The sequence below is a fragment of the Canis lupus genome, chromosome 4, assembly GCF_048164855.1.
Source record: "Canis lupus baileyi chromosome 4, mCanLup2.hap1, whole genome shotgun sequence".
In the NCBI taxonomy this organism is placed as follows: domain Eukaryota; kingdom Metazoa; phylum Chordata; class Mammalia; order Carnivora; family Canidae; genus Canis; species Canis lupus.
Window position 1 is genome coordinate 49,932,275 of NC_132841.1, and position 24,076 is coordinate 49,956,350.

General features: G+C 35.7%; 1 protein-coding gene across 3 annotated transcripts in view; it reads right to left on the minus strand.

Annotated features, from left to right (window-relative positions):
- Positions 1–6,476: 6,476 nt before the first annotated feature.
- Positions 6,477–24,076, minus strand: part of GABRA6 (gamma-aminobutyric acid type A receptor subunit alpha6) — a 33,026-nt gene continuing 15,426 nt past the window's right edge. Inside the window, exons 1-10 of one of the 3 annotated variants that reach the window (XM_072824259.1) lie at positions 22,705–23,284; positions 22,388–22,506; positions 21,732–21,799; positions 19,562–19,782; positions 19,394–19,476; positions 18,705–18,848; positions 18,141–18,293; positions 16,638–16,897; positions 7,531–7,832; positions 6,477–6,791 (exon numbers count right to left, since the gene is read on the minus strand). In XM_072824259.1, coding sequence (XP_072680360.1) covers positions 7,557–7,832; positions 16,638–16,897; positions 18,141–18,293; positions 18,705–18,848; positions 19,394–19,476; positions 19,562–19,782; positions 21,732–21,799; positions 22,388–22,506; positions 22,705–22,742 — 1,362 coding nt within the window. In that variant the 5' untranslated portion in view covers positions 22,743–23,284 and the 3' untranslated portion in view covers positions 6,477–6,791; positions 7,531–7,556. Of the gene's footprint in view, positions 7,833–16,637; positions 16,898–18,140; positions 18,294–18,704; positions 18,849–19,393; positions 19,477–19,561; positions 19,783–21,731; positions 21,800–22,387; positions 22,507–22,704; positions 23,285–24,076 lie in introns of those variants that run through there. The other 2 variants (XM_072824258.1, XM_072824261.1) reach the window with 2 other exon arrangements.

Here is a 24,076-nt window from a genome sequence, read left to right on the forward strand (position 1 = left end):
TTACACAAATGCTAGATTCTTACTTAAAAAACATGTAATTAGTAATATTAAGACCAAATCATTTTTACTTTGACTGTTTTTGATAGAAATACTTTGAAACATTTGATCCCACTCTCATAGCATTTTACATGGAGGTCATTGAAAATTCATTATACAATTATTATAAAATAATAGAAATTTATGTTGTTAAAGGATTTTGGAAATCATCTCAAACAAATCTCCTCATTATAAAGATGTAGAAATGAAGGCCCAGAGAAGCTCACTGCTCACCTAACCTAGTGCAGGAATCTGTTCCAATGCACTGTTGACTTTAAGGCATTATGGCTTCACTACTTTATTCTTTAGAAGGAGGGCTATGTGCCCCGAATGCACAATGAGCCCACAATTTTGAAGCTAATTTTCATATTCTTTTGCCTCACTGATTTTTATGTGCTGTCATTTCTACTTTTGATTTGCCTGATTCTTTAGCTCCTCCTATTTTTTCATATTTTACCCTTCTCATCCACTTTGGAGTAAGAAACAAATTAGAGTGAACTAGGTTTAAAATAGGAGTTAATAGGCTTTGAGTGAAGGTAGAGTGACTGCTGTGAGTAAAACACTTGACTTTCAATATCTATATTTTGGTTTATTTACTTTGTGGATGGTAGTTGAGGGGAATTCTGAGCTAAGCAACAGGTTATCACATTTTTTAAAGATTTATTTATTTATTCATTTTAGAGAAAGAGCACAGGGAGGAGGGGCAGAGGAGAGGTTAGAGAGAATTTCAAGCAGACTCTCCACTGAGTGGGGAGCCCAACCTGGGGCTTCATCTCACAACCCTGAGATCATGACCTGGGCTAAAACCAAGAGTCAGATGCTTAACCAACTGAGCCACCTGGGGGCCCCACATCAGGTTATCAATTTTATGAAAAAATTAAAATCCCTAGAAAAGTGAACTATAGATAAAAGTGAGGCATTGTTACATTCACATTTGGATAAATGTAAAACTCAGGAGTTGATAATTAATTAATAAACTATCACCACCAACAAAAATAATCCAAGAATAGTAATTAAATTATGAAATTTTAATGTGCTCATTAGAATTCAAACGTAGAAGTTAAACAGAGAAGGTTGTCTGTCAATTCATTTTATAATAATTGAGAAACAAACAAATTAATTATAGAAATGTAGGAAAAGTCTATTTGCATATTATCTTTATGACTGTACATAAAGCATCTAGTCTAGAAGGATTTCCATTCAAAGGGACATTAAATTAGAGTAGTCCTGATCTACAGGTCTTCCCCAATATTTACTCACATGCTCATGAACACACACAGAAAGATGAATGTAGTTCAGATTCTGGAGGATATAAGACAATAATTGCCTTTAGTGTTTCTGGGGCAGAAAGCATTAGACTGCCAAAATCTGGGTTAAGGACATTTTTATGGCATAACACGTAATCAAATAACCAAACTTTATGGGAAGTTCTTTGAAATGTTCATGTAGCTAGCACCTCACATCACTCAAACTTCTACAGCAGTTTGTGGTTTCTTTTGTTTTTGGTGTGATAATACACATTTTATTTTTGTATCAACTAATCTTTGTTTAAAAAGTGAGTTTATGATTATGGATTTCATAGATTTCTTATTATGGTGCCTTATATATACTAGACACTGTTCTAAGCAATTCACATACATAAATTCATTTGATGATAACATATGGAAATAGGTTTTCACCAGTAAAAGCTTTCTGACAAATCCCTCTTCCCCACCAGCTCATTTGGCTCCACCATCAGCTCATTATGGCTCCTGAAACCCAACCATTAGGACGTATTTTAAAGAGCTTAAACCGGATATCAGAAAAGTTTAGGTTCAAGTCTGTGTTCATGTTTAAGCTACTATCTCTTGGTTGCAAATTCACACTTCTATGTAACATTGGTGCTAAACTATACAGCTTTTATTTCTCCCTTTAAGATGCTTCCTACCCAGTCTGGCAATAGGAAGCCCTCTAGGGAGATGAGAAGAAAAAAGAAAAAAAAAAAAAAAAAGGAGAAAGGACTTGCTTAGTCTGTTCTAAGCATGTTCTTATATAAGGACTGTCCTGAGAATGGCCCTCCACTTTGGCAACAGCACTTGGTTCAGCCCCTAGGTTTTTGTTGCATTCCCAGGACTAGCCCCATCATGACCAAGGTATTGACCCCTTTAAAAGTCTGGAAAGTCTGGGTGCCAGCTCCTTGGGAATCTTACTCAGGATGCTATTCCCAGCCCCTTTTCTTTTTTCCCCTAACTTTAAGGATAGTAGGTGTTTCTCTATCTGAACTGCACTTGATACCAGGAGATGCTGAAGTTTATTTGGTCATGCCATGTCCTTTAATAAAGTACTGCTCTCCTTTCCAATAGGAAGTGTCATAATAGTAATTCTTAATATGAAGTCACATCACAATTAATTAAAAGCATCACTCTTGTTGATTGTAATGAAATAATCCTGAGAATCAAGTGCCTTTAATTCTTAATTTTTAAAGCAGTTCTGATGGCTCTAAGAACTGTGGGTAGTTAGTCCTCTTCTGACTTCACTGGAGAATCAACAGGCAGAAAAGTATAAGCTCGGGGCTTTTAATTCTCAGTTCAAGTAATAGAGAACAAAGGAGATCCTATGGCAGTCTCAAAAGAATCTCTTATTTCTTGTAGCTACAGGGCTGGCTTCTCTTTAAAAGTAGATGCATATTTTAATTGTACTGATTATAGAATTACAATGTAAATCAAAATCTTACATTGGCCATGTCTCTTATGAGAAAATTAGGACATTAATTGGGAAGGAAAGTGAGGCTAAAATGTATGGTGATATCTGAGTGGACTTGAACAATGCTGAGAATCTTAGAACTCTTAAGATTTTATACGACATTTTAAAAAAGATTTTTATTTATTTATTTGAGAGATGCACACGCACATACAAGTTGGGGAGAGGGGCAGACAGGGATAGAAAGGGGCAAGCAGACTCTGCTAAGCATGGAGCCTCATGTGGGGTTCCATGAGGGGCTAGATCTCAGCATCCTGAAATGATGACCTGAGATGAAATCAAGAGTCAGGTACCAACCAACTGAGCCACCCACACGTCCCACTAAGACTTTCTTAGCAATGGAAGCAACCCACCTTCCTGGATGTGAGATGATCCTGCTCTTGTATTAAGACCCTTCAGTAATTCAACCAGGTAAAGAATTGCAAATAAACCAGTTGACAGGCTGACTGAGAGAAAAGGGTAATAGAAGAAGGAAGTCATTTATATCAACTACAATCATGTAACTAATATAGATATGGGGACCATAGAAGCCATGCATATTTTATTCCTTGCTTACTATTACTTTCATAAAAATATATAGCTCTGTCTTTGCATAAAGATCCCATGGGTATTTAAACAAATTGATATTTGTATATATTAAATACTTTCTTTTGATCTCCTTTCTTCTATACCCTTGCTGTTTTATAGAAAGAGGTTTTCATTATAGACAGGCTTACAATTGAATCTTTGGGAAATAGATTATTCAAGGGGGACTGTGATTATATTAGAAGATTAAATGTCATCATTCAAAAATGGATGCTGTGATTCTTGCCTAGAAATGGATATGATGGCTGTTTGGATTTTGTGTATCTCCTTTTTGGACAAATGCTGAGAGCATTTTATTTGTATGAAGGATAATTGCATCTTATTGCTGTGAGACAGTATACATATACACAGAAATGAATGTATGATATCCACTAACTGACATGGTGAAGTATATCAGTTATTAATCATTTATCTGTCACCTCCAAATCCAACTTTCCATACCCTATTTTATGATGCTGGGGCTGGGACCCTTTAATGTTCATTTCTTCTCTGCCACTGTCAGGTTATTCTAGTATAAAGCACTGAAGGAAGAGTAGAGAGCAGAGGGAAAGGAAAAGGAACATTCTCCTTTTTATTAACTTGCTTTGCCCTTTAATGTTACCCTTCACCTTTGTGAAAACAGTTGATTCCAGTCTCCAGTGTTTTGCACTCCCAGAACCAGCCGCATTGTGCTTTCTCAAGGTGTCCATTTCAGTCAAGCAGCACCTCTTCCTTTCGAGTCTGATCCCAAATGTGCAAGTGTTCTCTTGCACACAGCTGAGATCCTAGCAGCATGTGGACAGACCACAGAAGTCTGAGACCCAGCCCAGAGGTGCCCCTCCTCTGATTATCTGTGATTCCACCATCAGCTATGTGGAACTCTGACTTTGGAGGTCTGATTCCCAGTTCTGGGGCTTCCTTCTCTGAGCTGCTTAGCTACTCTCACCATCCAGGTGATAGCATCTTTTCAAATGACTGAGTCCAGCTCTGTAAGTACTCTTACCCAACTTTCTAGGCTCGGCAAAAGAGCCTACCAGTTCTGTTTTGGTGTCTGCTCCTATAGTTACTATCTCTGCATTGCTCATTTATCAGCTCCTTCTATATTAAATTCACTTTATTAAAATACATAAAATCTAGTTTCTGTTTTACACAGTCCAAATTTGTGTTGGCTGGGATAAGTCATGTCACCATTCAGATTCAAATCTTTACCTGTTTAATTGGTGGATGGTTATAGAAGGGATAGTATAAATAATACTAAGATGGTGTTTCCCAATTTTTTTCTGGTGAGTACTAATCCCAAAATTTCCTCCAAGCAAAATAATACTTATGGTCATGGGGATTTGGGAAATGTTAAATACTATAGCAAACAGTGAGAGAATCATGGTGCACATAAGCATAATAAATGCTCTGAGCAGTCCAGCAGAAAATATTTATTTTACTCTGATTCAACATCTCTTCCCAAATTATTTGACTAGGAAAACTATTTTGTTTACAGTTAATCTCTATTACCACTCCATGACATACATTGAAAAATAGTATTCTCTAGAATCCTTAGCAATTCAGAAATGTTATAATTTTATTATTTTTTTCAAGATTCTTTTATCAAGGAGAAATCTAATACCAATAAATTGGTTTTACTTATCTATTTCAGCTCTAAGCATAAATATTGACTGAAAGTAATGTTCTTTGCAGTGAAATGTAGAATGAATGTTGAAAGGGGGGCAGGAAGGATATCAGAACACCATGAAAATTATTACAGGAAACAAAAGACAAGATGAGAGAATTCTGAAGGGGATTAAAACGAGTTGCATTGGGTTCTATGAGGATGTATATGGTTATGATTAAGTGAACAAGCTATAGATTCACACTGCGTGGGTGTGACTCTCAGCTATACTACCTGAGTGCCATTTGCTTTTGGAAAAAATGAGTTATCCTCTCTGTACCCTGGTTTCTCATCTTTAAATGGAAGATGATAATAGTATATACTTTACCGGTTTGTGAGGAAGATTAAATGTAATATAGCATACAAGATGGTAACACTTGCCTAGTGTTTAATGTACTCCCTAAAACAGAAGCAGGCCCAGTATAGTTAGACTAACTTAATTTACATAGAAAAGAGTAGTAACGAAACAAGCATAAATTGTTTAAAAGAAGAGGACCTCTAAAGGGCATCTGATCAATCCCTTTCATCCTATAGCTGAGAATACAAGGAAGTCTCCCAAAGACTAAGAGATTTGGTCAGGTAGCTAATAGAGACATTGGATGGAGCTCTCATTCTCCTCACCCTTAACAGGGAGCTATTTTAGTTACCCTCTAATTTGTTGGGCTGTAGAATTTTCGCATTTTTTCTGGATTAAGTCAAGAGTAGTGATCTCAAAATATTTCTTTCTGAGTTCATTGCTCAGGGTAATCTCAGTGATGTTTAAGGCCCAACAACAACTAACGAAGGTTTATCAATTTGGACAAATCATCCTGCATGCTTTTTCCTACCTTAGTTCCTGTTTCCCTAAGACTATTATTCTCTGTGGGAGAAACATGGCTAGAGTCAGCATCAGGAAGAGCTGGGATAGCAGAAAGAGAGACAAGTAGTCTCATTCATGTTTTTTTTTTTCTGCTTTATTCAGGTATAATTGACAAATAAAATTGCAAGGTATTTAGAATGTACAATGTGATGATTTGATATATGAATACATTAGGAAATGATCCCCTCCATTGAGTTAGTCAATTAACATATCCATTAACTTACATATTTACCTTTTAGGTGTTTTTTTTTTTTCTCCCTGAGAACATTTAAGTTCTCTCTTATTGACTTTTTTTTTTTTTAAGATTTTATTTATTTATTCATGAGAGACACACACAGAGAGAGGCAGAAGCATAGACAGAGGGAGAAGCAGACTTCTCTCAGGGAGCCCGATGTGGGACTCCATCCTGGGACCAGGAGCACGCCCTGAGCCAAAGGCAGATGCTCAACTGCTGAGCCACGCAGGTGTCCCTGTTACTGACTGTCAATCATACAATAGAGAGTTATACTATAGTTACCATGTTATATATTACTTAGACTGTATTCATCTTATAACTGAAAGTGTATTGAGTGAGCAGGAAGGAGACGAAAGATTGACTCTGAATACAAACATGACTCTATTTTTTTAAAGATTTTATTTATTTATTCATGAGAGACACACAGAGAGATAGGCAGAGATATAGGCAGAGGCAGAGGCAGGCTCCCTGCAGGGAGACTGATGTGGGACTCGATCCCAGGACCCGGGATCATGACCTGAGCCGAAGGCAGATGCTCAACTGCTGAGCCACCCAGGTGCTTTGTTTAGAGCCAGATGACTGATCCTGCCTGTGCCGCACCTTCTACTTCTTAGAATCACCAGGGACACTAACACTGGGTAGAGGTAGTCTCTTCATTTCTTCATACTTAAGGAAAGTCTTCTCTCTAGCTTTATCTAACAGATACGGAGAACCATGTTTATTATTGTTTTATTTAGTGGTATACTCAAGTGAAAAATATGAGATATAGCCACAGTCATAACAAGGCTCCATTATAGTCTTATTTTTTTCTACAATTTCATGGAATTATGATGAGCATATTATTTTGAAAGGAGAGCCTAATGAGATAAAACAGCACTGTATTGCAGTCCAACTAAAGCTATGTACATATGCATACTTTATTATTTATTTTTATTGAGGTAAAACAGCACAGCAAGGTTAAAAACAAATGGCTAAGCTCAATACAGGCTGTACAAAGATGCTGAAAACAATATTACTGGCATAAAGGTCTCCAACATGCTGGTATTAACCTATTGATAAATATTTAGACTATTTATATTTTGCTCTCTTTGACAACTAAGCCAAAATAAATGTATTTTAAGGCCACCTTTGGATGTGTCAGCATGTCTTAGTTTATCTTCTTTGTGGTAAAGGCTATTCACAGTGACAATTAAAATATTGAACACTGAAGGACAAAGATTGGCAAATTCATCTTGAGTACATCTTATTCTCTTAAAATTTTTTCTCTAACATACAAAAAAGTCATATTTTCCAACAACTTTCAACTTCTAGTTCTGAGGAGTAACATTATTGCTTTTTGGCCCATACATGCTTACTCAAAGCTATGTGTTACAGATTTTCAATGTTTCAGAAAAGCATCTATACAAGTCTTAATACTACAAAATAAGAACTTACAGAATACAAGTTGTCTTGGCTGCAAGCTATTCAACACTGCTGCTCACTTCCATTGTGTCTTTGGAAAGGTAAACTACCCAGTATACAAGGTTAAATCCTGCAAATGCAACTGGGAAGAGAATCCGAGAATACTGGTCTATTTTACTGGTGCCTCCAAAGGCTGGAGAGAGTGGTGGGGGTGTGACAGGTGTTGATTGCAAGATGGGAGCTCTTGTGAGGACTTTGCTGGCCTCAGGGGATGGAACTATTGGCAAAGTCAGAGAGGTGATTCTTTTCTTCAGATGATACTTGGAATCAGGATGCTGTAAGGAAACGACATAAATATTCAGCTTAAATCAAAGACTAGAGATCCCTTAGTCACTTTTTCACCATTGACAGATGTTATTATATTATAATATCACATATTATTATATATTTAAGATAAAATATTAGCAAATGCTTGTTTAAATATTGACAAAATTTTTTTCAAGATTTTATTTATTTGACAGAGAGAGAGAGAGAGTGAGAACACAAGCAGGTGGAGCAGCAGGCAGAAGCAGGCTTCCTGCTGAGAAGAGAGCCTGATGGGGAGCTCAATTCCAGGACCCTGAGATTGTGACCTGAGCCAAAGGCAGACGCTTAACCAACTGAGCCACCCAGGCACCCCAATATTAGCAAATTCTTAATAGTATTTGATGGTGCTACTCTTCCAAGAAAGTGGTAAAACAAATTTAAAAAAATGATTTGCTTCATCCAACATCCTATAATTTAATACATCAGCAATTGATGCCAAGCATATTCCACATTCTAGAAACTGTAATGACCATTAGGCTATTAGGAAGAACTACACTGGTCAATTTCAATGCTTATTTCATCATCCCCACGTTTTCCTGGTGGTGCATAAGCCTATAGAACAATGAATGTAGGCAACAAAGGCAATTTCAATTTTGAATATATGGACAATTAGTTAATATAAGAAAATCTAGCAGTTCAGTTAGTTGATATCATCCTTTTCACCTCTATCCTCATCTTCACATGTTCATAAATTTGAACCAGCTGAGAAAACAGCAACAAAAAATATTAAAGTGCTTGTGTATGTGAAAAGGCAGAGACAAAGTATCAGTACCCATAAACTGAGTGGAATGACTATTCATCCCTTGATATATACTGCTTTTTAAGCTCATAAGTTCTATGTTGAGAGCTTTCTGCTTCCCATTCAGAACTTCTCCACTGGTCCTCCATCTTAAGTCACCAAAAAATGATTTCATTTACTAACTTCAGAATTGTTATACATTCTTTTTTTATCATTAGAAATCATAAGACAACCATTTTTAGTCCTGAAAGGAATATTTAGCACATTAATTGTCAGTTGAGAAGGCTAAGTCCAGAGGGTGGAGCTGGAAAGGCCTCGCTCCTAGTCACACAATTAGTAATAAACTACACTGGTCAATTTCAATGTTTATTGCATCATCCACACGTTTTCTTGTCTTTAAAGTACTGGGTCTAGTTCAGAAACTCTAATTCTGTTTGCTTTAGACTCCTTTCATACCATTGGAGGCCAGGGGACCTTCCTCTGATTTATATATTTTCTTATGTATATCCTGCAATAGTCACTCTCCTTGTGGCCAGGTTGTCCTTGCTGGTTTCTGCCTTCAAACACTTGCTGTACATGATCTCTGCTCTTGTAACACTGCCTTGTTTTCTCCCTGGCAGCAAAATCACCACTTTGATGCCTGGCAGGGTATGTTACTCATGTGAGCAGACTCCCGTGGTTTTAGCCAGCAACCCTACAGCAACAGGATGAGGCAGTCGCCTCCCCTGTGCAGGTTGAGCCACAGGACCAGAATGACCTGCCGATGTGGTGACATTTGGAGTGCAAGAAATAATGAATCCAAGAACCTCTTCTCTCTATAGTCCTCTTCTGAATTTTGCCGTGTGATTTGTCATAGAATTTACTGAGTACCTAAATAATAATAGTCATCATTGAGAGTTAAAGCCCAGTGTGCTTTTAGAGGCCATGGGAAAATCTCTTCACCAAAAGCAAAAATGAATCTCTGTAGTCATGTCAGATTTCTCATGACCATGGTGAATTTCAAGGAAAGAATATCTTTACTTGTTATGTATTCACCCAGTATTGTGCTAAGGACTCTTTACAGAATTAAATAAATCATAGGTTTTGACGTTAGAATATAATAACTTAAATAGTAGAGGACTCTGTCTGCAAATCTTAGACAGGAAATAAATAACACCTTCCATTAAAATCATGTGACAGCTGAGGACTACTGTGCCCATGGTCACCAGCCAGTATGTGGATAGGACCAGAACAGTGGTATTTTGGTCTCAGTGCAAATAGAGAATAAACATAGCACCTTCTTTTCAGAGTTTCTATCATATATCTCAGACTCTAATTTGAATTTTTAGCCATTTACTATGTTATTGAAATATTCTCCCACTGAAAGAGCAAAATATGTTACTATTTCATTTTCTAGAAAGTGTTATCCTCCTCCCAGATACATAGAACACTGAAATACTTTAGTAAAATTTCTAAGGATCATGATAGAGGAAAATGAGAGCAAGCCTTTAGAGCAGATTCTCTTTCTAAACTCATCTTGATTTTTAATAGCACACATTGCCCGTGTTTATTTCCCTTTTTAAGAAAAAAGAGGGAAGACATGAAAAAGGTCGTTGAGGCAAAAAATGATTATAAAACATAATTTACCATGAAAATGTAAAGCATTGTTTTATCTCCCCCTCTTTAAAGCTATGGGAGAAAATAGTTATTTGTCAATCTTTTGGCATTGTCACAATGTCACACATAAAGTAAGAATTACCAAATGACATTCAAAACACATGAAAAATTTAATGGCATTAGCCAGGAAGATCCCCTACAACAGGATTCCCCATTTCCTCATCTACTTCCCCAAACAATCTTTATGGAGGGTTAAGAGTTAGGAAGACAATAAAGTGAAAAAGCCTTAGATTGCAATTCCATATATACTAATTTTCTGCTATATTAAGTTCCCTTCTTTAAAGCTAGGGACAATTATTACTTTCTCTGTAAGTTTTCCTTTTCCTTAAAAATTTGAGAAAGCAAATGTAATGTATATATTTACAGATAAGATAGATGGATAGATATTAGATATACAAAATATGTATCATAGATATATTAGAGAATACTTTTCTGCCTACTTAGCTGTTATAATTTACTTAGCTGTTAATCATACTCTTCCTTGTAAATATGATTTCAGTTGTGCCTTATATCCTTTCCTGACATAAAATCTCCTTATTGGTAGAGGGCGTATTATTTCCAAGTATAAGTGCTTCACGATACCTCACCAGTGCACAGAACGTAATATGTGCTTGATGAGCATATGCTGAATCAGCAAACGAATGAAAATCTAAACATTTCCAGGATTTCTTAGAGTGATCAGGCAAGGAAAAGAAAACAAAAAGTTTTATGATTATTTTACATTATATTTTAGTGTATCATTTCATATTACAAGTACCAAATCTAAATGCTTATAATTGACAAGTACTACACAGCCCTTAGCATGCATTATTTTGCCTATTCCTGGAAAAAAACTATAATGTAATTATTATTTTCATTTTAGAGATGAGCAAATGAAGGCTGAAGTGGGAAACTCACACAAGGTAATCACTGCCTGAAGTGATTAATCACTCTCAGATGCTTAAGATCACATTCTTAATAATTTTTATGATTTCTTCCCATCAGCTCTAAGGTTCAGGGCATGGTTTCTCAAAAACAAAACCATTGATACTTTGGGTAGGATATTTCTATGTTGTGAAAGATTATCCTGCACATCATGGGATGTTGAGAAGTATCACTGGGTTCTTCTACCCACAAGATGTCTGTAGCATCTCCTCCTCAACATTATGACAACCAGATATATCTCCAGACATTGCCAAATATTCTCTGGGGAAAAAAGTCACCTGTTACTGAGTATCACTGGCTTGTTGGAGTTACAGCTATCTCACTGTCCAGCAGTGCTTGGGGGTATTTCTAGCAGGCAGGAAATATGATATGCTCAAGGAAATGCAAGAGGCCTGGCTAACCCACATGCTAGATAATCAGCTCCTGCATAACTGGGAATTGGCAGTACAGGAAACTGGACTCCAATTTAGAAGAATCACATTGAATTTCTGAAGTGAAAAGAAAGCCAATTTTACAAGCCATTCAAGATACAGGTTTGCTTCAGACCCCGCCTGTTCTATTGTAAGCCCAGCAGCTTCAGCTGATGGTAAAATAGGTTTTTGTCAGAGTCCAGATGAGGGCTCAGCTTGGGGCTGTCACTGTTTTGAGTGGAACACCTGTGGTTTTGAATTTTTCCAGGGCTTCCCTGCTGCTGAATGCCATCCTGCTTTGGGTATTTATAGAGCACTGCTTTGTTTTAAGTAATGCCATATTGCAAAGGTACTTTGAGTCAAACTGGACTTTATGACAATCAATTATTTGATGTAAAGATAAGACATTTGGGAAGTACTTAAAGCAATTTTGATACAGCATTCAGTGAATCTAATATGTTAAAGAGGAAGGGGCAATGGGTTATCTCTCAAAAGAGATATTCTAGCCATGGCTGCATTATCCAAGGGACAAACAAAACATCTGCTTTTTGGACCAGCAGAAGGGAGCATCAAATATAAGAGAAATTTGAAAACATTTAGTACTTAATTTTTTTTAGAAAACTATTATGTGAATTATTATGGAGAAAATAAGAATTTCAAATCAAATTTTCTTGCATCTAAGTAATAGCTTGTAGAATTGGGACAGAGATTATTCCAGAATTTCTACAAAGAAGCAGCTTATTGGCAGCAATCTGGTGGGTCAGTGGTGTAAGGTACATGTCTGGAAATCATACTGGAATGTTTGGAGGGTAAAGAAGGGAATATTGGATGGGGATTTGATAGAAGGTATAGAGAAAGAACTAACTACCTACACCCCTCATCTAATCCACCCTGACCTCTCTATAACTTACACAATAGCACAACCATGGTGAAGGGACCCAGAGTCTCTGATGGGCTTAGTTTAACCCTTAGTTCTACAGAGTAATGATAATATTCAAAGAAATCCAGGAAATATTTGGAACATGGGGAAGTAAATCCTTTAGTATTCTGTGCTTCATATCTCTCTACATAGGTGGAAGGCAATATGATAATGACCCAGCAGATCATCCCAATCTTGAAAGGGAATAAAGAAAGAATATATGTCTTATTTCCCCCTCTCTATTCTCAAGTTGCTAGCAACTGGCTTGGTGTTTCTAGAACAGGGCCAGGCTCATCCTTCTTTTCTCAGCTGAGGCAACGCTTCCTCCAGAATGATAATCCCTCCAGACTGTGTTAGGTACTCTTGCATGGCTCTTCTTTAGCCACTCTACATCTCTAACCAGAGTCTTTATCACAGTGAATTGTCATGGTTCAATGGTTTGTCTTTCTTCCTGTTCAGCAAAAAGCTTGTGAGGGAAGAAGCAATACTGATGTCACTCACTAACATATTCCCAGCATTCTACAAAGGATATGGAACATTTAACAAGCACTTACGGTATGAGTAATTCAGTGAATATGTAGGTACTCAATAAATGGGTGCCAGATTGAAAAAAAAAAAAGAACAAATAATGTAATCAGCATAAATATAATTATTGTCTTGACTAATGAAATTTTGGCCAATTTTGTTTGTAGATAATTTGCCAAGAACATCAAACCTCCTATGAAAAAGAAAAGCCACATTGAATGTATCAATAGGTGGGGAAATTCATTCTTAGCGACATAGTAATGAGGGCTTAGACCTTTAAAATAACAAGGAAACTATTAGGCAGCCCCAGTGGTACAGCGGTTTAGCGCCGCCTGCGGCCCCGGGGTATGATCCTGGAGACCCAGGATTGAGTCCCACATCGGGTTCCCTGCATGGAGCCTGCTTCTCCCTCTGCCTGTGTCTCTGCCTCTGTGTGTGTGTGTGTGTGTGTCTCTATGAATAAATAAATAAAAATCTTTAAAAAAAAAGATGTTGAGAAATTTAAAAATAAAATAACAAGGAAACTATCAAACATCCAAAAAGTGATGTAGGTCCAAACTTGATCTAACATGCAGAATAAGCATACCCTAGACACATAATAATTTATGAAACATGAGGATAAGAGTAACTCTCTAATGTCAATACTGCATACCAGATAAAAAGCAATAAGGAAAGGTACCATATAAGCAGGAAAGAAGCTGTGTAGATAATTTCTTCTCAAAATCTAAAAAACAAAAAACAAAAAAACAAAACAAACAAACAAACAAACAAACCAAAACCCAAACCCTAGTATCTAGTTCTAAATGCCTTAAAACCAGAAAATTATTAGTCTACCAAGCATTTCTGAGGATTTAGTTTTAGATGTCTCTTTGGGTTTGAGTGCTAGATTTAAAACTCCTGAACTTCTTTGCCGTTATTATATCAAATTTCAAGGTCAAAAAGTGATAAACTCTTTCCCATGTTCATTCTAAATAGTTTCTTATGAAAAGCAATGAGGACATTAAAATATAACTTAGAATCACATAAAACATCTAAGCACTTAATTTTATTTCAACCTAACCACACTGGTTTCCTTTTTCAATGTCCAACTTACTCAAATGACGTTATTTTGATTACAACTGAATAGGCGTTTTTAAATGTCATGGTATTTGAAAGAAAAAAATGGCCTAGCAATCATAATATACCATTGCGTTGTATAAATTGCAAATGTGTAATTTATGTTTGTTCCTCTACATTATATAAGGCAAATTGCCAAGGTTTGACATGAATAAATAAAATGTAAATGTTCCATGTAATCATCTATATTTATTTTTGATACCTACAAGGCTTGTATTGTTAGGTTTGCTTATTTTGGTTTTTATTTTTATTTTTATGCTTTGACCTAGCCTTTCAGAAACAAAATCCTGCTTTTCATTGCCTTAAAATGTTTTAAGTGAAGCCAGGTTTAGAAATAAAACTTTTCATAAGAAAAAGTCAGCTCACAAGAAAAAAGTACTTAGAGATGATTTAAATGCATATTTTTATCCAGCTTCCCAAAGGACCTGCTCATTATATGTTACTATTTTAGAATTGTAGAAGATAGCTTATATGAAGACCTGAGATCTTAAATTCCATCTTATTAATAAATTATACCTTTAAAATAATAGACAAAGGAAATGCTAACTCTATGCTTTCTCCGAGGATTTGAAATCAGATTCCTTTCAGTAATACATATTTCAAAAGAACTGAAGTTGAAGTAAGGAAGTTGGTCTTTCCTTTTAATCTCAACATCAGATCAATGAACATATTCAAAATCATTTGAGTTATTTTTTATCTTATTTTTCATGAATTTCTCTTTTCATTTTTACTGCATTTCTGAAAGGAAAGTGTTAAACTGAATTATGATAAATATGAATTATTCTTTATTTATAGATGCATGGTAAGATAATATGTGATCATTGGGCAATATGTTGATCATGTACCTATTAAATACAGATAGCTTATAGCATAATCACTTGTTACTACAAACATAAACTAATTCTTAAAATATTTTAAAAAAATTATTTTCAAGTGTTTTAGACTGAGTCTTAAGGCTAGCATACTTTTACTATAAAATGTATATTTTTGTGGCCTTTCAAAACATATATATAAATACAATAGATCAAAAAAAATTGGTCAAGGGAAGAATTTTAGGAACGACCTCATATTCTGAAAATGTTTTATCTTGTGGTGTGCACTCTTTTATACATCAGCCTTTGTGGAATTGTTGGAGATGGGATAGGATAGCCTCTGCCTCTGTAAATCTGTGTATATCGTGACATCTGGAATTGAACCCTAGTTTTTCTAGCAACTAGTAACTAACATTTTACCTCTCTATTTTTGATTCATAAGCAGAGGTAATTGGTCTGGATCACTGGATAGCAAACTTGGTTTCTTTTGTTGTTGTTGTTTTTAATGAGAACTAATTTAAGAAAAAAAAAACTTTATGCACTATGGGAACAGCCTTATCTTATTCCTTGGAGAAAATATAGATACTCAAACAAATTTCTTAGTATATCAAAAGAGAAGTTTCAACAAGAAGCTATCATCTTTTTAACCAATAAATGCCTGGGTATTTGAGAGTAAAACACACATAGCTTTGCAATTTTTATCATTAAAGTTAAACTAGGATTAGCTGAACTTCATGTGGTTCTGTGATTTGGAAAAGGTCACAAGAATTGATTATAAAGACATTTTTAATTCAAAGTGTCGGGAGTACTCAATTTTACAAAACAAGATTTTCTTCTTTTCAAGAACTACTATTTGAAATTTGCATTGACATAAAAATGTATATTTGTCAATCATTCCTATAATCCATTAAAAAATGTCTGCAGCTGAACTATGAAAATTTACTGTTGTGAAAATTTACTCATATGTGAAATTGAAATTTGGGGGCATATTTATGACCCTTGAATTATTAAAGCCATCATTTGTTTGTTTTTCAAAAAATCCTTTGAAAACTAGAGCTTAGCCACAGCAAATCTAAATTGAATTTTATAGGTATTCATCACTTATTATAAGTCTTTGAATAAAAACACTTTAGGATACATGTGTTTAATATACAAATGTGAACATGAGAATGTTTTCATTTCAGTCAAAAACCTGGCTTATGACTCAGCATTCATAGAACCTAATATTTACATCTTGCCTTGAAATAAAGCAGCAAGCAGATTTCTAACAAAAATTGTCCATTCTATAGGAGTCCCTGTTTATTTCCCTCAGACTCTGAAGCCTCATTAGGAACTTTTTTTTTTCACCTTATTCTCCCTAGTTGGTATAAGTAAACCTGCTCAAAGGAAATATCTAAAGGCTGAGAAGAATTTTCTCATCTCTTCTGAGAGCTTGGAATCCACTAGTACCAGTGAGGATGATAAAAGAAGAATGCTGAAGTTAAGAGCAAAGATAAACGAAAGATTGTTGGTTTTTTTTCCCTACAAAATTGGAACAGAAGTTGGCCTTGGAACCAGAATTAAGTAACTTATGTTCACATAATAGTATTTTTTGGACTATTTAGTTGTTTGTGATCACTGTTAGGCTGCCTTTTCCTATAGTGATGAGAAACATTAGAAAAGTAAACAATTACCAATACAATCTCAGCTTCCAAGGGTTCAGTTGCTTTTGATATTGTAACTGGGGGTGAGGCTGCATTCTGTGCCCTCCTTTTGGCCTTCTGTGTCTGAAGATTGGTAAAATAGTTGACAGCCGCAAACTCAATAAGAGCGGAGAAGACGAAAGCAAAGCAAACAGCTATAAACCAATCCATGGCAGTTGCATATGACACTTTTGGCAAGGAGTGCCGGGCACTGATGCTTAATGTGGTCATGGTTAAAACAGTGGTGATCCCTACAATGAAAAAGAATGAGAAATGCAGCATTAGCATTTGGAATCCAATAACAACAAATGAGAATGTGTCAATGGATTAAACACTCTGCAAATATAATTTTTGTTATTGTTTTATAATTATTCACAATTCTTATCATAGGTTTTATCGTTTTGTATCCTTCGATATTTAGTGCGGTGATGTGTACACCGTAGTTGTTCAAGAAATATTTTCTGATTTGATTTAGCCTAACTATTGTAAAGTTTAACTCACAAATAATTCTAATCGTTTACTTATTAAGAAAACTTACAGCAAATTATTATCACATCAGTACTAAAACCTTGAATTCTTGGTCAATTTGAATAGCTGATAATACCTATCATCATATTTAAGAAGTCTATCTGGTATGAATAGTAAACGTAATATTAGGTTCTTCAATTTAAAAAAAATTCTAGCTTGGTTTTAAGGTAAAATATTTACTCATGAGAAAATAATTTCATCAGTCACTAGCAGTTTAATGTCTTATATAATAGTTGGAGAATATATGTAATTTGAAGATGGTCAACATCATTATATAGGTATTCTTTTATAATTTGCAGGATGAGATCTATTTTAATATAGTAAATTAAAAAGTCAAAATTCCTCTACGATTTCAATTTGACTCAGATCTTCCCTGTGAACCTCTCTAATTGTATAATCATTAAAACCCCCCAAAATTGGATTTTGTTATTGATGATATTTTCTGTTACAGCTCTTTTTCTAATGTCATTTTTTCCATCAAAACTAATAGCAATTCTACATATCATAAATGCAACTCAATATTTAGTTTGAAACATGGGAAATTGGTCATATGTAACTATTTTTAGACCTAGAAAAATGGCACTTTCTTATAGTTCAACCTAATAAAAGCAAGACATAATTTATATTTGGGGTTCAATATCTTAGCCTTTCTTTTTATGGATTTATATGTTGGTTTTTACTTTTCTGCTTTTCCTTAGTTATGAAAAAGCAAATTGAGATTTTAAAAAAGAAAAAAAATACTCCTAAATAGTCACAGGAATCCAGCCAGAATTCTTGCCAAGACAAATTTTTTGTGGATGTACCACATAGCTTGGGATAATATAAGAGCCATTTTATATCATACTCATGATAGGAGTCTATTTTCTTTGTGAATTAAAAAAGTGCACTAGTGTGAAGATTCCCCTAAAATATACAAGCAGTAAGAGCTATAGGATGAATGGAGATATAGAAAAGAGTGAAGCATACCAAAGACAGTTCTTGCCGGGACAGACTCCTTATTAATCCAGAAGGACACCTGGGAAAGAATGACTGTCATAATGCAAGGAGTGTATATCTGTATCATGAAGTAGCCCATCTTCCTTTGCAAGTGGAAATAAACTGTCATTATTACGTATTCACCTGTTGGAAAACACGTATATCAATATTATTGCTGTTGACAGTGTGCAAAAAGAAAGCAACTGGAAATAAATCGTGCAGATCTTTAAATTAACATGGGCTGGAAGAAAACAAGTAAAGGCATATTTCACTGTATGACAAAGATACTTGATCAAGCAGAGGATAAATACATCAGGTCATTGTTTCCAGTTGGTTTCTTTGTGTTATATACACACAAAACTACTTATTTCAAGGTTACACAAATCTTTATATGCACATAGTTGCAAAATCAATTTTAAAGAAAACTACTCATCACTTCAAAACAGCAAGCATAGCTGAGGATGGCTAATGCAGAGAAGAAAGAACTAGATATTTTGAAAATGTGCACTGGAGTCACCTTGCTGGATTATATTCTGGAACTGGTCTAATTCTTACCTGTGTTAGATTTAATTGTTTCACTAGATACTGTTTGTCCAATCAGATCATACTGGAGGAGACTTGAAGATTCTTCTGGGACTTCGACTGAGTAAAGTGGTCCTTTCTTCCATGTATATATGATTTCACTTTTGGGGTAAGCATCTGAATTTTTTAAACAAATGAAATATAGCAGTGAATCTGACTAGTTGTGTTTTTTTTTCAAAGCATATTTCGTCCATATAAAAAAGGTATGACCATAAACTTTCTTTAATGTTTTTCTTTAATCTGAGTGATTTACACCTCTGACTATTTACAAGATTGACAGACAGGATTAAATAAATCTATTCCTGGAGTCACATTGAGACTATCATGTAATATTTCTCTTTTGTTTCCTGATCTCTGACTACAATCAAATAATTATATATATTTGATTATAGTCAGAATATATATATTCTACCCTTATTTATTTATTTACATTTATTTATTTCCTTCAGAGAAATAGAGAAGGGGGTGGGAAGAGGAGCAGAAGGAGAGGGAGAAAAGAAGACAACCGCCCTACTAATGTGGGGCTCTATCCCAGGACCCTGAGATCATGATCTGAGCTGAAAACCAGAGTTGAACATTTAATAAATTAAGCCACACAGGTGTCCCAATAATTATACATTTTGAATGCATTATTTGACTCTCAGAAGCTTTTTGTAACTTACAACTCCCAAACTTGAGTGGACAAGCATGCCCATCCATAGGAAAGTTAACCAGCCTCATAGGACAGTCAGCATTGATGGTAAGCCTAGGGACATTGAAATAAATGGTTCTGAGTTAGTATACTAGACAAATCATTTGGGTTAGAGGAAGTTGAATTGGGGAAGTCTCACCTCATGGTATATAAAATGGTTCCATTCTGCATTATTCTGAAGAGTTTATTAGGGGTTGTCATATTGTGTGCAATTGATTTTTTGCCATTCCTGAAAAAAGTGTCAGGTGTCCAGATTTTACTGACCATCAGGTTATTCAAACTCAAAATCTCAGTTGGTCCCCCAAACTTTAACCTCTCATCAGTCCAAGTCTGGCGGAAGAAAACGTCCATTGTATACTCCTAAGAGAAAATAAAATATTCATGCAAGCTGGGGAGATAATTTATTAAGAATAATTCATTCACCAGCTTATATATCCAATCCTAAAACTTAAGAAATAAAGCAATTTTTCATGATAATAACCTATCAGAGAAACTATGATTTCAGTAAACTATTTTTCTCAAACTTATAATTTGCAATATTATTGTAAAAGATAGTGCTGTGTTGCACAAACCTTCTTCCTGTACCTTGGCTCTCTTCAACAATCTTCCTCTTTCCTATCAGTCATCCACCTTTCTATCTATTGACCTATTAATTTCCCCTCCATTAATTTAGAAGAAAAATATGAAAAGATTTACAGTCCTAGTATTGTACTGGCCTTCCTGCCATCACTTAAGTCTAACCATTCCCCTCAATGCCTTGTTCACTTTCAGAGGTGTTGCTGAGCACCATGGTACTATTTAGTAAATTTTTAAGGATAGATAAACTTCACTGGATAAGTATACTCTAGCTGCACATCACAATTATTTTATATTGTTTTCAGAGAATATAAAAGCAAATGTTACCATGATTACCCAGAGCATCATAATTACAATTCTGAGTTTTAATTTGTGGCTTTTATTAAATAACATTAGAAATCTTAAGAATTATGGTAAGAGCCATTGCAAAAGACAATGATAAATAATACCTTGTAAGTATATCGAAATATTGCTAACAATTGCTTTGCCTACTTTATGTGTTCCTGTATGAGACTTATTACTACTAGTTGTGATTAGATTTTCAAAATATAATTTGACACACAGTGTATCCATATAATAAAGAGCCAGGCTATCTCAAGTCTCCACTGTACAAATATTCTTTAAAAATGACACACATGCATAAAATGAAGTGCCAAGTGTTCCCCAGACTTCCATAATATAGTATAGTATAGCTGTGGTTATTTATACTTGAGGTTAGTCAGTACTCAGTGAAAAATATGATAGTAAAATAATTGAAGATTCTGGATACTGCTGACTCTCCTTTCTTTCAAGTCTTAATACATTTATCTCTTAAAGTCCTCCTTCCTCTTCTTCACTTCCTTGGGTTTTTTTTTTTTTCCTTACTTTTCCCCTAACTTCTCCTTTCCCTTCCTCTGATATGCCTTCATTTTTTTTTTCTCCCTTCTTGCTTCTTTCTTTTCTTGTCAACTTAAAAAGCAGAATATAAAAAAGTCTTCAATAACCATTTATCCAGAGCTACACTTCTCTAATAAACTTTAATGATTGAACTATTTAAAGTTATGTTTATTTCAATTTTAGTTTTTATATTTTACTTTTAGGGAGGAAATGGTACCTGAGAACTGTGAAAAAATACCGTGATACACTTCGTTCTAGAAGACTAGTTCAGATTTTCATTGCCACTTACTATAAATACTCTCTTACGAATCCTACAGCCATCTGTACCTGGAACAGAGTTCCCAGAACACCTACTGGTCCATTTGCAACACAAAAGGTACAATGCACTAGCTTTTTCAAATGATGCCCTTCCTTATTTTAATAAAATATACTAAAAATAATGTGTTACAGAAAATAGCTATATTTTAAGTTTCACAGATACCCTCAATATACTCTTACATGATGTATCATCTTTGTTGGTTTTCCTTTTTTCTATTCTAAAAATTTACCAGTACTTCATTAAGATAGAGAAAATCTTATCTTTGTAGAAAAGAATTGATGCATGATATGTGGTCAAAAGAGAACATATAATCTTAGAAAGTGCCTCAGGTCAAAGTGTTCAAGCAGAGCCCTTAGTGAAATGTGAAGGGGGTTAAGCCAGTAATCTACATTAATGACCATGCCCTCCCAGCATGGGCACACATATTGCATTAGGATGCTGGAGCCAAGCTTGGTAACAATGTCCAAGATTGTTAGTTCTAGGACTCTATTCTCAAGCCAATCAGTAAAATTACCCTCCTCACTCAGGGCTCGCTTACCATCTCCACGTCTGACACAGGCCCAAAACTGGTCACATAAATGTCTGTTTTGACTTCAGTAACAGCACCTGAAATTAGCCCAGAAGAATAAGAATAATTATCATCACTGATTTTAAGGGGACTGTTCGTAATGACCCTCCCACAAAGTCCTTTGTCATGGTCAGAATCTGCAATCCATCCTTAAGTAATCCAGTAGCAAGAGCCCTTGGGTTTTTCAACTCTGAAAACTCATACCAGTCGCATTACTGTAAAAATTTTCTGGTCAATTTGGAAAATTGAAGGAATGAAGGGAAAGTAAGTGTTCTTATAAAAATTATAACAATAACTAGCACATCTTGATAGCTTTAATAGGACGAACACTTAGAAAAGTGCTTTACATGGAGAATCTCATTCTATGCTCACACAAATCTATGAGGCAAGTACTGTTCATATACCCACACTACAGCTGAGGAAGCTGAGGCTTAGAGGGTTCAAATAACATGCATAGAAGGTCACAGGCAGAAGGAGGGACAGAGACTGGATGGGAACACATGGCATTTCCCAGTACTCCTGCACCCTACCACTCTGCTATCCTTATGAAGCCTCTGGGTCTTGGAACAGCAGGAAGGGGGAAGGAGAGTACAGATGTTTGGTCTAGTAAGGATGCTTCCTCTCACCTCCAAATCCTGGCCGCAGCCGATTGTCATAGCCTTCAAGCAAGTTGTCCAGGATCCGACTGATGTTTTTGGAGTAGAAGTTTCCTTCATCTTCAAGTTTCCCTAGGGTATTTTCTACCCTGTGAGGAGATAATCAATGAACCCCACTCCCAGCCTCAAAGGGAATGGTCTGTTCAATCTTCCCTCATCTACCCCACCACAAATACATGCCACACCATCCAGGCTTCTTCTATGATTTGGTTTAGAAGTTACCCAGTGAGTGTGTGCTTTCACTTTCCTCTGCACTAAAAGGAAAAATCAGAAAAAATCTTACTCACCATAGAATAATATATAGCAAGGGCAGAGGCGAAGCCATCCTGCAGTGCACTGCAACGTCCAGTTCACCCTCCTCCTAGGTTCTCCTCCCTCTTAACAAGCTCCCCTTTGCCAATCAACTAGAGTAATCATCCAGACCCCTCATATCTCTTTTCCCTGTTTGCATCCAGCCAGTAATCTGTAGATGAAGAGGTTGCCAGCAAAACTTTGAAGGTTCCCTTTACTCTCTTGTTCTTGCTTCTGTCTTCTCGTGTGGAACAAGGTGGCTTGTGGTCTTAGACTACATCCTGATGGACACTCAGCCTCCTCTGGTAGACTCAATTGGGAAATGAGAGTCTGAAGAGACAGTGTATGGTCGGAGAGCAGTGACAATAATCGAATAAGGCACTAGGGGAGATTAGAAGGAAGATATCCACAGCTAGTTTTGGCATGGAATTAGCAGGGCCCTGTGAGAAAATCTGGAAAGCAGTGGCATCTTGCTGATTGAGATTATGTTCCAAAGGGCTCAGCATTTATTATTTCTCTGGTTCACAGAAGGATTCCTACACAGCTCTTATTGCTCAAAAAGTCTAAAGTCTAACAATATTGAGATCTTTTTGGATTCTTTTTCTGATTTATTTTTTTCCCTCTTTCTAATTTCATTAGCATTATTGCATCAGACATACCTTTCCTCTGCACTTAAAAATTGTCCCTTATTATTCTTTGAAAAGCATTTACATACACTAAAACAACACCTGGCTGTCTTGCTATTGAATTGATGTTTTTTGTTTGTTTGTTTAAGTACATTGCTGATCCTTTCTAAGATATTACATCTCAAGCTAAGACGTAAATGGGTCCTACCACTATCTTTAGAAACTTGGCCAGTTTCATGGATGCTGCCTCTAAGAGACAATGTCCAGAAATAGCTGACTAAGGTTCCCCAAGTAGAAATACTGTAAGAATCGAGGATCCATGGACATGGTTCATGATGCTGTTGCTGAACTAGCTCACGAGGCTTGCCACAGGTCAAAAGCAAAATATTTGAACCCAAGAAATAGCATTCTCTGCCTAGTTTGGTAGATGGAAGTTGGAATAAAGGAAGTCACTTTAAGTTTTAAAATTTTGATCTTTAAATAAATAATTTAAAATAGCAATAAGGAAAAGCATTGTGAATATCTCTCTCTATAGATAAATATGCTATCTATCTATTTTTTAAGATTTTATTTATTTATTCATGAGAGACAGAGAGAGAAAGGCAGAGACACAGGCAGAGGGAGAAGCAGGCTTCCTGCAGGGCACCTGATGTGGGGACTCAATCCCCAGGACTTCGGGATCACATCCTGAGCCGAGGGCAGATGGTCAACCACTGAGACACCAGGGCCTCCCTCTATTTAT